The 16237-nt window shown below is 39.0% G+C and overlaps 1 protein-coding gene across 1 annotated transcript in view; it reads right to left on the bottom strand.

Annotated features, from left to right (window-relative positions):
• Nucleotides 1-278: 278 nt before the first annotated feature.
• Ndnf (neuron derived neurotrophic factor) overlaps nt 279-16237 on the bottom strand; it is a 40769-nt gene continuing 24810 nt past the window's right edge. The window contains exons 2-4 of the mRNA XM_005360628.3: nt 10801-10989; nt 5403-5527; nt 279-3645 (exon numbers count right to left, since the gene is read on the bottom strand). Of these exons, the coding sequence (XP_005360685.1) occupies nt 2252-3645; nt 5403-5527; nt 10801-10988 (1707 nt within the window). The 5' untranslated portion in view covers nt 10989 and the 3' untranslated portion in view covers nt 279-2251. The remainder of the gene's footprint in view (nt 3646-5402; nt 5528-10800; nt 10990-16237) is intronic.

The following is a 16237-nucleotide window of genomic DNA, read 5'->3' on the forward strand; positions in this document are numbered from 1 at the left end:
TGGAAAGGATTTTGAAGTCTACAAATTAAATCACTTAGCTGTTTCAACTATTCTACTGGGTTTTTGTGGGGAGGGGGGGTCACTTGCTTGTTTGTTCTGTTCTTTTTGTCTTTTAGATAGTGTCTCACCTTGTACCCCTTCGTGTGCCTGGAACTCATTAGACAGACCAGGCTGATCTCCAGCTCGCAGTGCTCTGCCTGCCTCTGTCTCATGGGTACTGAGATTAAAGGAATGTACCGCCACACCTGAACAAGTTTTCTATTTTTATTTCTCTTGTTTTAAATGTATTCTGTTCTTTCTCTGTCATTGCACCTGAAAAGTAAAGACAATGAACTAAATACCTCAAAATCCTCTCTTTTCAAATCCATCTACCCACAGCATTGGGCATCTTCCCCCTCAGTATCTATTGTTCACTTGGAGATTAGCATAGGCCAGGCTCCCCTTTTGCATTAGCAAGGTTGTAGTTTTTTTGATAATGTGAACAAGTCTTTCTATCTTGTCCCTTGATCTACCTGGATGCTCTTGAGCTATTAGAACATCAGGGGCAGGGCATGATTGTCATGGGTTCCCCTTTGCTATGAGCAGAAGTTTCACAATGTCTGTTTCATTTTCCTTAGTTCAAAAGGCCAATTCTTCTAGAGCCATGAAAGGATTCCTGTATTTGTCCAGAATGTGAAGAAACCACCATCACAGATAGTGGAAAAGCCAACTTGGGTGGATCAGCAGCCTGGCTCCCGGCTCATGGGTGTTTGGCAGTACCCAAGAGTCCAGGCCATCAAAGCTGCAGTAAATCTGGTCCACTGGATTCCCACTTTCAAGTCACCCAGCAACATTAGGAAGATGTTTCTCCCACATTCATAATTAAGTATATTTTCTCTGGGTGTTAACTGTCAGTCTCTCCTTATATGGCAGGCATTTGCTTAAATAAAGCATTGGGTGCATAGTCTTCTCCTTTGAAAAAAAAATTATATCTCAGGTATCATTCCTGTCTTATGTGGACGAACAAGCTTTGCTAAAGGTCACTGCTGAGGAGTTAGAGGGTCTGTCATAACTGTCATTATCCTGAAGCAAAGCAGAGCACATGTCACAGGAGTGGAGTAGCCCCACAGTAGTCCTGTACTCTATAGCAATGCTGCTGCCCGTGAACTCACCTAGCAAAGGCTATGATGCCAAAGACTGTGCAGCAGACAGCAAAGAGAGTGACAGTTGTGCCTGTCCCACCGTAGTGTAGAATGTGAGGCTTTAGAGTTCTACAAATGCAGCTTCTTGGGACAGAAGGTATCTAACCAGGTCATCGCATCCACATCTACAACCCCCTCAACTTTATAAACAAGAAAGGGGGATCGTGGGAAATAGCAGTTCTCCTAAAGTCAGGTTGTCGTCATGTTGTCTTAGGCTGATAGTGTTTGCCCTGTCCTATTCTCAAGCAGGTCTCTTTGCCTCCCACAAAGGCTGGTTCCCACTTGGTGCACACATCTAGATTTGAATAACGGCTCTTGATGCCCGTAAATGTCAAGAGAGGCAATATTCCCTCTTAGTTACTAAATAAGACTAAATTTTGGTGCCAAGTTACAGAGAAGCATAATTTTAGAGACAGATAAGAAACTGAATACACCACAGTACTGCTTGGGAAAATGAACAGTGTAATAATCTAATATTCTTAATTTTATGTACATGAATATACTATATATAATTTTTTACATGAGTACACATAGCATTTAAACATTTTACTGAACAAACAAGAATTTACAACAATATTACTGCCTAGAGGGCAATGTGATCTTAGATTAGATCTATACTTTAACAGAGAAAGAATTTAATAAGCTTACAATAATAGAAACACCAACATTTAAAACAGAATTTATAAAATAATTTATATATATATATGTTCCCCTAATAACATCTATAGAAAGAAATGATTTGCTTTTGTGAATGTGTGCAACAAATGGCATATTTTTTAATTTTTAGGTAATAAAATAATTTAGAAGCAGTTCATGCAATGCTCAAAGCAAGGGGTGGTATCCATCAAGATACCCTCTTCCTTTGACATCAACCAGTATCAGACAGATGGACCCTAAGTACCACAGGTGTGTTTGAGTACAAGTTGCGTGAGTCTCCAGGTTATGTTACACGGATATCACCGTACACTTGTTGGTATCCCAGGTCACATCTTCGGTCCTCCATGAGAGGAGTCAGTTTACAGAGTGATTCCATGTCTCTACTGGAGTCTACACATCTTCACTCATGGTAACTAACAGACCTTCCTTGTCTTCACAACTTTACTCTGATATTTCACAGAGTGTCCCCCATGTCCTACAACATAAACATCCAGCAGGTAAGACTTGCCAGGCTGCAGATCTTTGATTGTCTCTGTGGTCGCTGCTTCCTGTGGATTTTGGCTGTGGAAATATTTGCAGAGGACCTTCTCTGACTTCTCCCTGTTGTCTGGTCCGAGGCATCGGTTTTGCTCTCTTCTCTTCCTGTCTTCACTGTAATTCCCATCCACTTCCTTTCTGTAGATACAAAACTTGTTCCTTTCTTGAGTGCCTAGCCAAGCCACTGTGACTGAAGAGCAGGTGCGCAGCTTATCAAAGGCTTTGATTCTCGTGTCTTCCGGAAGAGAGGGGAAAGGCTGCTTATTGGGCTTGGTGGTGGCCAGAATTTTCAACATAGATGTTCCTTTCTTGTTGCCTTTCAAACGAATGAGGTATTTTGCTTTGGGTTTTCCTCTTAGCCGGAACTGTCGAACGCCTTCCACATTCTGGGACAGAATCAGCTTCCTGTCTCGTCTCACTTGAACTTGAACAGCGTCCAGACAGGAGTGAATAAAGAAGCTGGCTTTTTGGTGAGAGGAGACTGGAGCAAATCGCAGAAACTTTGTTCCCTTCCTTTTAACAAACACGTCTGTGACCCTCCCATCTTTTAGCTCCACTATTTTCCGTTTAGCTTCCTCCTTGGTTTTGGCAAAAGTACCCACGTAAGCTGTGCTCAGGTTGCTGTTGGTATTGATCATGAAGACATCAAAGTAGTACTGGGTGTCCGGCTTCAGGTCAGAGACTGTGAAAATGTTTTTATTTCCTATGCAGATCTTCTGAATATCAACCTTCGGCCTCCAGTAGCCATGGCGTCCCACTTTGGGGGAAGGCTTTGTCAGGAGGCTTCGATCTTTACCCAAATTATCTGTTGGAAATCCAAAATGGGCAAAGTCAAAAGGGCTAAAGTCCAGGCCAGGTTTGGGTGCCATCATGAAGGCATCATCTGCACCTAGCTTTGCTTCCACGGCACAGAGGCTCTTGAAATTGTGTTCCTTGTTGATGACCACACAGTACTCAATGGGTTGTTTCAACAAAGAGGCCGTGGGGCTCGGCTTCCAGACCAAAGTGATTGTGGTGCGTCCCAGGGAGGTCACATCAACTCTGGGGTCATATGGCAATTCAGGGTATGGCTGATCAGATTCTGGAGTGGTGGTGGCATATATTTTGAAATGTGTGTCTTTCTCTGTTGAAAGTAGCTCTAGCTGATATAAACCAGATGGGGAACTTGAAGACAGAAAATACTCAACATCATTGCCCTTGTAAGAGAACAGTTCTGTGCCCTCCAAGTTAGTCTTCTGCTGCTTCTGCTGATCAAGTGGCTCAGGGTCACCTGGAGAAGAAAGGGAGAAGAATAGGCTGAGTGCTACGGTGGCTTGTCAACCTTAGATTATGTTTTCAAACATCTTATGTTCATGTCAAAGATAATGACACAGTCCTAGCAAAGACAATGGCACCAATGGAAGCAGGAAAGTCACCAAAATCTCACCAGAAAGTCCTATTTTTATTCTTGTGTTGTGGAATATTAGCTTAAGATGTGTTACACTCATTTATGCTGTGGAATATATAATGATGCAATTCTTCCACGTTGCATTTGTTTAACTCTGTAAAGGTGTCTTACTTTGCCTGTCTAAAACATGTGATTGACCTAATAAAGAGGTGAACAGCCAATGACTAGGCAGGAGAGGGATAGTCAGGGCTGCATGCAGAGACAATAGAGAAGGAAGGAGGAGCAAAAGAAAAAAAGGAGAAGACTAGGAGAATAGGACACCAGGGACCATCCACACAGTCAACCATGGGGTTAAAGAAAGATATACAGAATAGAGAAAGGTAAAAGCCTAGAGGCAAAAGGTAGGTGGAATAATTTAAATTAAGGAAAGCTGGCTATAAATAGCCCAAGTTAAGACCAGGCATTCATAAGTAAGGAGAAGTCTCAATGTATATATTTGGAAACTGGGTGGCAGGCCCCCAAAGAGTAAAAAACAAAATAAAACAAAAAAAAGCAAAACCAAAAAAAAAAAAAACCCAAACCAACAATACTCCTATACTTCTATCCAGTTTTTCTCTTACATGTTTTTTTGAACATTTAATGTAATTTTCACTGATTTCTCTCCCTAACTTAATAAAATATACCCTCATAAATATATGAATCTAGATAAGCCTCCAGTTTTAAAACCCCATTCTTGCTTATGTCATAAAATAATACTATTGATTTATCTTTTCCTATTTCAAATGGTGCCCATGCATGAGCAAAGCTTTTCTTAATTTATTTCTTCAGGACAGAGTGCAGTTAGAGGAAAACTTAGAGCAAACTTTCTAAAGACTATTAATCCGATGTGAATGAAAATGATTCAAACATGTTGCTTGCACATGGCCCATTGTTCAAATCTCATGACTGATAGTGGGACTGGATAACCTGGTTAAAATACAAGGCATAAAGTGCCAGTAAAGGTGCATAAGGACCAGTGTTCAGAATTGGTTCCCAGGGTAATATGGAGGAAGTCTTAAAAACCAAAGGGATTTTTCCCAATAAAAAAAAAATTGGCTACCATTAACATCAATGCCATGCAAATATAAGCATAAAATATCTAAAACCCGATAGAATGCTGGGTGACCAGAGTGAACAGCTTTTTTCTAGATTATTACCATAAATTGAAAGTGTATAGAATGATTTATTCCAGGATTACAGGAAGAACAGAACTATTGAATCCATTAATATCAGAGTATATATGCACCCTTTACTTCCCAGAAATGAGACATTCTTAACCTTGCCTGAGCCTCAAAACCACCTGTAGGGAGCTTTTTGTACCCCACAGCAATTAAGCCGGATCATGTGGGGTTGAAATGCAGGCACCTGGAGTTCCAGATGCTGCAAATATGCAAACAGGCTTACAGACAACAGACACAGAGGCTGTCCAAACCGCTCACCTCTACACTCCCGTTTGCCTCTTTTACTTTAAAGATCCATGTCATCTCATGTCATTTCTCCGTATCAGGCTCCAGCCTCACATGTGCAACTGGGCCGTCTCCCTTCCTTGCAGAAGGCTGTGGGTTTCAGAGCTCTGAGGTTAGGTGGATCCTGCCACTTACCTGATCCATCTGCGCTGGCCTCCTCAGGCAGCTCCTGAAGGCTAAGCTTCCACTCCAGAGGTGCATCACAGGGTGTCACAGTGACAGACAGTGGGGTGTTATCCTCCTCGACCATGAAGAAGTACCTAGGGGTAAGTTCAGACCCCATGATGATTCTGATAGTGACAGTCAAGACTTACCAGAAAAGCTACTTGGTTTTCATGTTTTTACCCATTTATCCCATTTCAGCAAAAACATAAAACTATGGAAGTCCAATGGTTCAAAGGCCAAATGGAGTTCAGCAACCAAACTGAACATCAACAAATACAATCCAAGCACAAGCCAAACATCAACAAATACAAGGAGGTAATAAAAGGATATTCAGCCAAGTGTTCTGTGTTCAAGATGAACTCTTGTCTATACACAGGAATTCCTGCCATAAGATATTCCCTGTGTGCCCTGTAGCACTGAGCTTTGACACGTGTTTGTGCTACCTTGATGGCACTTTGACATGTCATCCACGATGTCAAAAGATCAATTTCCAACATCATATCCCAAAATGCATCCTTGGCCTCTGGCAAGATAACAGTGTGTATGTGTTTATTATTTAATTACTAAAACAACCAATTAAATTAAGTACATTAATAATTTGAAAACAAAATTTTAAAAAGTTCAAAACATTCTGCTCTGTTTTTTGTTTTGTTTTTTGTTTTTTTTTACCCCTCAGACAATTTTTATGGTACCCCAGAAGACACTTTATGGAGAATAAAAATATCATTAACCTCTAAAATTATGCATATTCTAACTCTAAATTGCCTTAATGATCTCATGTAATTATGTTTCAAAGGCTGTAACTCTGCAAATGAGGGAAACTGGTGTCGGTGTTGGATAGCTCAGTAGTGCCCACTGTTTCTATGGCAAAGGTGGGTTTCACTTCCTCCGTGCAGGATCAGCTCAACATTCCTCACGTCCTTCTTCTAACACACGTACCAGTGACACACATGCCACACTGGCTGCATTACACATGCACCAGTGACACACATGCCACACTGGCCACATTAAACACCCACCAGCAACACACACACCACACTGGCCACTTTACCCCACCTTGCTGACTCTGCTCACCTCCCAAGCATCTAATCACTCTAGGGAGCCTGGGTTGTCACATAGATGTCCCTTTTCTATCTGTTCTTGCTCTCATATCATCTCACCTGGATGTCTGGTTTTACCTTTTATGTGTTAATAACTTTAGGGTTTAAATCTTGAACTCTTTCCATCTTCAATAGGACACTTCACATTTCAAACTTGAGACATCTAATCTGAATTCCTGCCGACCATCCGTTTTTAGTAGATGACAACGCCAACCTGGTTATTCCAGAAACTCATCTTTGGCTTTTTTTTTCCAACTTCACACACAAAATATCAGTATTTTTTACTTTGTCTTAGAAATACATTCAGACAGTATTGCTTTGTCTTCATTCCCTCTGGCTTCCTGACTAGGCTACCTGTTTTCACACTGGAGCTTTCAGTTTTGCAAACCTTAAACAAAGCACCCCCATTCAGGCAACCCCTACCATCTCTCCAAACCCTCTGAGACCTGGGCACTTCAGAGTAGGCGTCACAGAGCTTACAGTATCCCACATGTCCCCTTGTGTTCAACCTCGACTGAATCTATTCTGCCATGGCTTCACTCAGAGCTTTGTTATCTGGTACTGTGTCCCAGCTCCAGCCTAGGCCTCTGCTCTTCCCCCCAAGTTGAGCACTCCTCTAGACCAAGGCCTGCGATTCCTGTAGGCAATTCCTGCAGCACTGTTGATCTATTTGGGTTCCATACATAAAATACTTCCTTACTAATGAGTGTCTCCTTCATTTTATTTTTAAAGTATTTATTGTCACTTAACAGATTATATGTTTGTTTTATTCCTTTTTAAATTTTCTGTCTCCCTTGACTAGACTGACAGCCACAAGAGGGCAGCCATTTGTTTTATTGCTATATACTCAGACACTGAAATAATTCAAAAATAATTGTTGAGAGAATTAACAAACTGTGATGTCCACCTTTAAATCATTTAACTACTTTTTTTTTCCATTGAAACAGGAGCAATCTCTATAAGCATCCTGCTCAAAGTTTCTAGAACCTGATGAAACACTGGGCAACCAGAATGTGAACAAGTCTTTCCCAGCTTTTACTGCAGGTTCTGAGTGAAGTATGGAGAATTTCTTATTCCCAAACTAAGAGAAAAAAAACCTCACTAAATAGATCATTGCATATGTCAGAGTTCCTTTCTTGTGTCTAAGCTTCACCGTTTCTCACAGGCTCCTATACCACTTCCCAAGTACCGTAACTCACAAGCATCCTTCATACAAGAGCAAGTATCAGGCCTTTATGTTTAAGATAGGGGCCTTAAAAGGAGCCACAGCATTGTCATGGCCCTGCACAGACCTTGCATTTTACATGTATAAAACACAGTTGTTGTTGTTGCTGTTGTAGTTTTCAGTTTTGAACCCCTTCACGGCTTTATATTTTAGCACTGAGAAAGTCTGTAACTGATCTCACGCTCAAGCGTCCTCAGTGGGGTCCTGCCTTCCTCACCAGGCTCTGGTCTTATCTCCATCTCTCTGGCTTTTCGTGCTGTAACCACATAGGTCTTCTGTCATCTCCCAAGCACTTCTTATTCCTGGGTCTTTGAAATGTGTTTTGTTTTGTTTTGTTTTTTGACAGCCCCGCCTCTCTGCCTTCCTCATATTTATATTTTGCTTCTTCAGAAATGTCCTTCCTCACTCATTACAGGTGTTTGCATGTTGTCTCTCAGGGCCTGTGTTGCTCATTTCTCTCATTCACCGCACCTCGGGACTACATGTATTTGTATTGTTACTTGTTTTCATATTCCTCTATGGCCCACTTAGGGCTCATCTCCCATGTCACTATATGCCCTTTGCTTAGCAGGCTAGTACAGATTTCTGCATAGAGCAAGCACTTGCTGGAAATTTTTGAATGAATGAATTACTAAGTCAATGAGCTAAACTCAACAATCTCGACAGCAATCTTACTAGTCTAGCCTGAGGATATTATATCTAGAATCTGTTTTTGTTTGAATACATAGAATCCAAACAAAAATAGAAGTGTTTCTCTACGCTATTCCGAGATGAATTTGGAGATGGCAAGTGATATGGATCAAGACAAGACAGACTGAGGAACGTATTAAGCAAACGCAATGTCTTAAAAATAATGCCAGACAACTATCTAAAAGGACAAATAGATGATTCAGCTGTTTACTGTGTAAAGTCTGATTGCCACGGCCATCCATACACGTGTCAGGATATTTACTATTTAATTCCGCCTGCTGTCTGAAGAGGGTTAGTTTGGTTTTGGTGGTTGCTTTTGTTGTTGTTGTTGTTGTTTTGTCTTTTAGCAGGGATGACATTAAGCTGAGCCTATCATATCACAGAGAAAGAGATACAACATCAAATAGTGTCTGGAACTTTGTAGTTTATATCTTTGCTTTTTATTTGAGTATCACAAGATAGCAATGCCATAGCCAAAAACAGCAGTCAAGCAGATCTCTTTCCTACTTTCTCCCTTTAAGAAAACAGTCTATTCAAGGCTAAGCAACTGTATGTTAGTAACTTGATGACAGACCATGACTGTCTGTACCCCTCAAGGTGACCATTGGGCAAGTACATAGGACATCCCAAGGTAACACTTTCATCTAAAAGCTTGCAAGTTAGGGAAAAATGAGAATCCTAACCAACTTCAACTCAACAACATGGCATGCATTTGTTACTAAGGACCCAAGCACACATAGAACAGAGGGACATTAAGAAGTGATTGGGCATGATCTCTGTGTTCAGATATGTACTGCCACGTGAGGCTGGTGGAGATGAAATCAAAGAGGAAGCAAGAATGAGGGATGCATACTACAAACCATCCAGCTTTGCAATTGATGTGTAAACACCAGAACAACTTGTACACTGGATGTCTTTTCCACAATCTTAGGAGACATTTTATCCTAGGTGGAACATCAACAATGGCTGTGTGTACTTACCACTGTATATCCCCAACTCCAAAATTAAGCTTCATCTTGGAGCTACAATCAACCTAACTAGTGTAAGCAAGCATTTCACTCAATTATAAATACAAAGGGGATAAAAATTTTGTTTTAGAAAAACAATACAAAACTAAGAAATTAGTATATGAAAGAAAGAAAAGGAAAAGGAAGATGTACGAACAGTTATGTAATGTCATATAACAAAAACATGTTTTGAAGAAAAAATGTCATTTTTACTAACACCCTTAGAATTACAACTTATTTAATTTTTATAAGATCAGAGGATAAGCCATTTGTTTGATTAAGTGACATGATTATATAATTGTAAGCTGTATTTAAAGACTACTAAAAAAGAACAGAACCCAAGTGTATTTGGGAATTGAAAGTTATGCCTAAAGAAAAATTTTGGTTTGTTCTCATTCACTCAGCTATTTCAAGGACAAAACTGTAAACTGTGCTCAATGACAATTCAATTAATATTAAGGAGTCCTCTGAAGTCATGCAAGGCTTTGTGTATCTTTTCTTATTCTATGGAGCGAGCCTTTGTGCAGACCATGGCAGCAAGTTCCTGCTACGCATTCATCTTACGTTTTTGGTCTCATGAATACTACTTAATTAATTAAAATGCTCATAATTATTTATATTTCGAGTCACTTCTTAGTCTGTCACATTCCCTCAAACAAGTTACCTTATTCCAGTATTTTGAAACAATGTCCACTTCACCTCTCCAGACTGGCTGGCCATTTGTGCTCATTCCAACTCATCAGAGGGTGAGATAATGGGGTCTTTAAACAGAGGAGCTTTAGAGAACCATACTCCCTCCCGAAATTGAAAAGATGGCATAAAGATCCCTTCCACCTCAGTCTTTGCGAAGTGGGTTAGTGGAACAATTCTATTTCTTGGAAAGTCAATTTATCTCAGGTTAAAATGACAAATTGCTCTGGTAAAAATTCAAAAGATTAACAATGAATGCCAGAGAAGACTTAAAGCATGACAGTTTCATAATTTTAAATATAATAGTGTGTAGTATATCATTTCTATATGTGGGTATAACTTTTAAAGATAGGCATATTTGGAAACACTATGGAAGCCCAGTTGTTTATTGTAGAGTGAAAGAAATGATCACTGTCAGTTTTTCACCATTTGAGTCTCTCAAAATTTCATCCTACCTCCTGGTACTATCCTTCCACAAATACAAATGTGTGAAGAACCATATATGTTGAATTAGTTTCAGTTTGATCCTACATATTATACATAATCATACATAATGCCACTCATAGGTTGACTTTGAACACTCCATTTGGAAGGCTGTTGTCTTCTATGGAGCCTCTTTTATGGACACTGATCAGCAAGCACTGTGAGGACAATACCTTCTAGGTGTATCTTTAAAGAGGTAACTGCTGATTTCAGCTCCATCTGGAATCACAGACGAATCATGGAAAAATGTCTTATCCCGGATCTGCATCTGAAAAAGTTCTTCATCTCGGGTGGGCAGCTTTTGGGTCCTCAAGGTGAGCGGTAACAGGAGCCACAGCAGACACCAGTGGAGCAGCAACATCCTGGGCACAAGAGACAAGTGCTTCAATTAGTTCTGCAGGCAGACACTGGATCAGTAGGAAACTTCCTGAAGGATCAGCACCCTAGAATCAGTGATATAGCATGTGCCTTGAATATACACACACAATCTTGATGCAAATCTCCTATTTCATTTTTTCTTCAATTTATTTCATAATATTGAGAATAGATATACTATTATCTCAGACTTCAAAAAAACATTTTGAAATGAAAGAACTTTTGATTCATTAACTTCCTTAGGTCCTAATAGAGAAAATCAGCACTTCATTATGAAGAAGGCAATATCATCCTTACTGAGGAAGTTCTGTCAGTGTCTGGAAGCTTAGAGGACCACTAAAGATCTGTCCTTTAAAGTTTTAAAAAAATGTTTGCCCAAGGTTGGCCAGAGTTATCCCTCATCAGCAAAGTTACTAGTCACTGACATGGTTGAACTTCCAGCCTAAGTCATAGAAACCCACTGGAAGGTGGAAATATTTTACACATTATTTTTAAATTCTTGCTCAAACATTGACTCAGAATTTTGAAAAATATTTTACTTATAACAATATAATTTCATAAATTGGGGATTTTTAAAAAATGGCTTCATCACTTGTAAAACAATTTTCAAAGCCATAAAGTAAATTATTATATTGATGTCTAATTGTTACAACAAACAGAAGCACATTTGTATACAAATTTGCATGATAGAAACTGGGCCTCAGATCCCAGCCAAAGAATGAGCCACTAGACCTTTAAGCCTTTGGTCTTAACTTCTTAAAGGATCTTTGCAACTGAGTTATATGGTGGCATTGCCACTGACTTCCATCACAAGTCCCAATCAATAACAAAGGCTCATCCTCTACTGTATACACAGACAAGGCTTCTGTCAAGGCCATTGGTTTCTTAAAGACTCAGTTATCTGTAGAATGGCCTAGACAGACACAAGGGTTGACATGTTAAGAAATACAATGGTTTTACACTTAAGTACTTTCCATAGCGAGAAAGTCAGTTCTATGTTTGCAATATTTTGAGTTGAAGTGGATAATTTAAAAAAGCTATTACTATAAGCTTGACTAATTGGCCTTGGCTTTAAAATATAGTTTGACTTTAATTTTGTCTTTTTGGGGAGTGTCACCAACAAGAGAGATGGTTCAGTGGTTAACAGCGCATACTGCTTTTCTTTTTTTTTTTTTTTTTTGCATACTGCTTTTATAGAGAGCCAAGTTTTGTTCCCATCACCCAAGAAGGGAACTCATAACAGCCTGTAACTCCAGTCCCAAGGAAGTCATGACCTATTTTGTCTTCTGGATCACCCACACACATGTGAAATTCACTCATACAGAACACACACACACAAGCACACATACATAAAAATAAAAATAGATATTTAAAAATGATTTTGAAAACAATAAACTTTTTAATGGTGGTATGAGTAGTTTTTCAATCATCATGGTCAAAAGGTCATTTTAACTTCTAGATATTTTTTTTTCTGTTTTGTATATATTTTCCCATTCAAAATATCTGTAATGATGGAGTTACTGCATGCATATCCTATTTAATTGACTGCCTTACTATATTTAGCTAACGTTATGAAAGTTATGTCTACACTGGGTTACAAAATTGGTCAGAATCATTACATAGTATGAAGCAGGTGTTATCATACAAAAGGAATCTCAGTTACATAGTTTGAGAAGGGATCCAATTGCAGGTAGAGTCAACTGCAACACCTAAGCTTTGCAATATCTCCCAAGACAGCTGTGGGTTTTTAATCTTCTATCTCTACTTAGTTGCACTGAATTTGGAAGAAAACTTGGCAGAGAACTGAGAAAGCTAGCATTTCAGTTTTCACCTTTAACTAGAGGTACGATTTTAGGCAATTCAAACAAACGCTCTGAAACTTGATTTTCTAGAGGACTTGGCTAGATGATCCCTGAACTCCTTGGATAGACAGGGATCCATCCTGCTAGTGGATATTAAACTCATCATCTGTATCAGCCTGTACTCAGAAAAATTACCAGTCTCTCTTGGGTGTTTGTCAACAAGAACTAGAAGAGATGCCAGTTTTTCTATGTCTTCTTCACATAAGTACAAGCTTATGTGAGATCCTGATAGAAGTCTATAAGAATTATCTGAGGGAACCAAAGTCAAAACTCAAGTAACTTGTTCCTACCAAACAGGGACATCGTGGGCTGGACAGGTACCTTGTCTCCTTTCTCTTCCTTACTACTGCCTGAGGTGGAAGAAAATGAAAACCTGAATAATATTTGGCATTTGCTAAGCATGCAATAAAACGTGCTTAGGAAGACTTGCTATTTTAACCAAATAAAATGCACATACTTGTTCATTCCTCTTGGAGTAATACCGTTCCCAAATTTTGCTTCCTGAGAGGAGATCCTCGACAATTGTTTAAATTATCTTCAGAATGGTGGGAATCTGGCTACTCCAGGGCAGCACACCTCAGTAGGCTCCCTGTCTGTCTGTCCATAAACCTCTCAACTGTACAGATCCATTTGGTGATTCAACTCCACTAAGCCAACCAATGCCTTGGAGATTTTAGGAAAGTTTCAAATTGAGAAAACAAGTGTTCCATGACTGTAAGGAATAGCCCAAAGGTGAATTTAGATGATAAATTGATAATTTTGTATGTGAAGTAAAGTTAATTTTGTGGTATTTTTGGTGTATGAGGTCATGCTGGGGCTCAAAAATTTCTTTATTTTTAGGGCATTTCAAAGTTTTTTTTAATTATTGTTATTTTTGGATTAGAGCTGCTTGACCTGTCAACCGAACATCCTTGGAGGATAAAGCCTTGTGATACAAAAGTGAGAATAATCATTGCACATTGTCAAAGATAGGATTCCCTAAACTTAGCTGCCTCTTTTAATCATCTTGTGGGGATTAGGGATCAGGAAGCCACTTGAAGAAACTGACACCATATCTGAGGCTGGTCATGTGAGGAATGCAGTCTCTCTGGCCCAGGAATCTCACACCTTCTTTAGGTATCCACAAAACTATGACAAAGTAATTATTAGCTTGAATATTACAGGCTTTAACTAAGAGAGAATAGACTTTCCAAAATTGAAAAACAGACTCTTCCAGCTCTCAGCATAGATGTACTGAATAATTTCACCATATAGGTGCCTACTATGCCATGAACACTTCTGCATTGCTTCTTCTGTGATTCGGTGTCCTTTATCCAGCTTTCATCTAGACTCTTCTTCTGTTTTATTTGTCAAAATATCATATTTCTGATGGGGAAGCTTTGTTAACCAATTATCTTTAAGAGGTGGGACAAAGTTTGGGTGTGGCTTTCGTGAGTTTTTCCCTTGTAATAAATAAAAATATGATTGTTTTATCTTTTAGCTAGCCTGGTTATTTCCCGAATCAAGCTAACTTCTACATATTTCCTCAGATATAATCATATCAGGTATGCTTTTGGCTTCTGACAGGCATCATAATTGTCATGCAAATTATGATGAGCAAGGCAGATTTTTTTTTCAGAGAAGCATTTAAAATTTTTATAACCTCAAAACACAGGAATTTATATTATATCACATTATGGTTCAACACTCAACATTTTAAACATATACTTATTTATTTATTTTCTGTGGGAGAGGACACACATGTCTTCATATGTGCTCGAATGGCAAAGGTGAAATGACAGTTTTGGGGAATAGATTCTCTCTTTGACCATTTCTATTGTAGAGACTGAACTAGGTTGACAGTTAACATTGAGGAGGAAAAAGGTACCCTGATGAACATTACTCATTTGTCCAATTTTATCAGATTAAAAATAGGATTGATTTTTAACAAAATGTGTTGTGAGAAAGCACTAAAAGTAATCAAGCATTACTTTGCAAGCACAATATGTAGATTTTCCATTAGTAATTTTTACTACTTGAGCAAAAATGGATTCATTCAGAGATTGTTTAAATTGGAGGTCTTAAAGTTTTATAGTTTCTTTAATGCATGTGTTCTCTTTAAAGCATTCATTCTAAAAATTAGACACTTCAAAGTTATTTTTAAAATTGGCCTAAAAAGTAATAGATCCTGTCATTTTTCACTCCTATAGATCGTGATGAGAGAAGGGCACAGGGAGACCTTGAATACTCACAAAGAATCATGATCACATGTAAGGAATTAGCCACTTTAAATAAACAGTTGGAAATGCATTCCTCTTTGGAGTAATCCTCGCTAAGCCAACCTCTAAGAACAGATTCTAAAATTATAAAAGTACTCTCAAATAGTGTAACTCCTCTTGTTTCTATGTTACCTCTCCATCTGCGGCTTCTCTCGATTTAAAGTTTGAATTCAGTAACACTTATCAGCCCAGGCATGGTGCATGGTGGCATATACCTGTAATCACAACACTTGGAAATGTTGCAAAAGGAAGGTAGGAAGGTCAGGAGTTCAAGGTCATTCTCAGCTACATACTGGGTTTATGGCTTGCCTAAGCTACAATGAAACTTTTTGTCTCACAGAAACAAAAATATCATCCCTCCCCCTCTCAAATGAGGCAAAACAAGCCCCAAAGCAACAAGAATAAAAACTCAGTAGACAGAATTTCACTTTCAGAATGACTTCTAACACGGCCATCTGGTGGATAATGTGGGGAGTGTGTCTGTATAGCAAGGAGTCCTGTTACCTTTCTATCAGAGTGTAGCTCAGTCAGATGGAAAACATTGCCAGGATGGCTCCACATACATATCATACTCATAATACATATGAAAGTCAATATGCAAATCCACACGCATATGCATATATGTTGCATTAGGAAAGTCAATCAGCATGACTGTACAGACTATTCACAATGCAGAAAAACTGCTTGCTGCTATCGTAAATACCTAGGGTCATTGTCATGGTTTGGATTGGAAATTTCTGGTCCCTGGAACATAGAGATGTTAACCAATCTCTGACACTGTTCCTTTGTTAAAAGCCTTTCTCTTAAACAGCACCCACCTTTAGATGCTGGTGAGACTGAAAGAGAGGAGTATTGGTACCTGGATGTCCCAAAGCCTTTGTAATTACAGGCTACCGACACATGAGATAGTTTTATTCTTTGGAAGAACAATATATGCCAGATTAAAAGCTAAAAAAAAGTGTTTAATTTTCTGTTTTCCTCTCTTCTCATCCTTTCATCTCCATTTCCTTCTGTCTCCACCTCCATCTCCATCTCTATCTCTTTCTCCATCTCCATCTGTTTCCATCTGTCTCCATCTGTCTCCATCTGTCTCCATCTCCATCTCTATCTCTTTC

The sequence above is a fragment of the Microtus ochrogaster genome, linkage group LG3 (assembly GCF_000317375.1).
Source record: "Microtus ochrogaster isolate Prairie Vole_2 linkage group LG3, MicOch1.0, whole genome shotgun sequence".
Taxonomy (NCBI): domain Eukaryota; kingdom Metazoa; phylum Chordata; class Mammalia; order Rodentia; family Cricetidae; genus Microtus; species Microtus ochrogaster.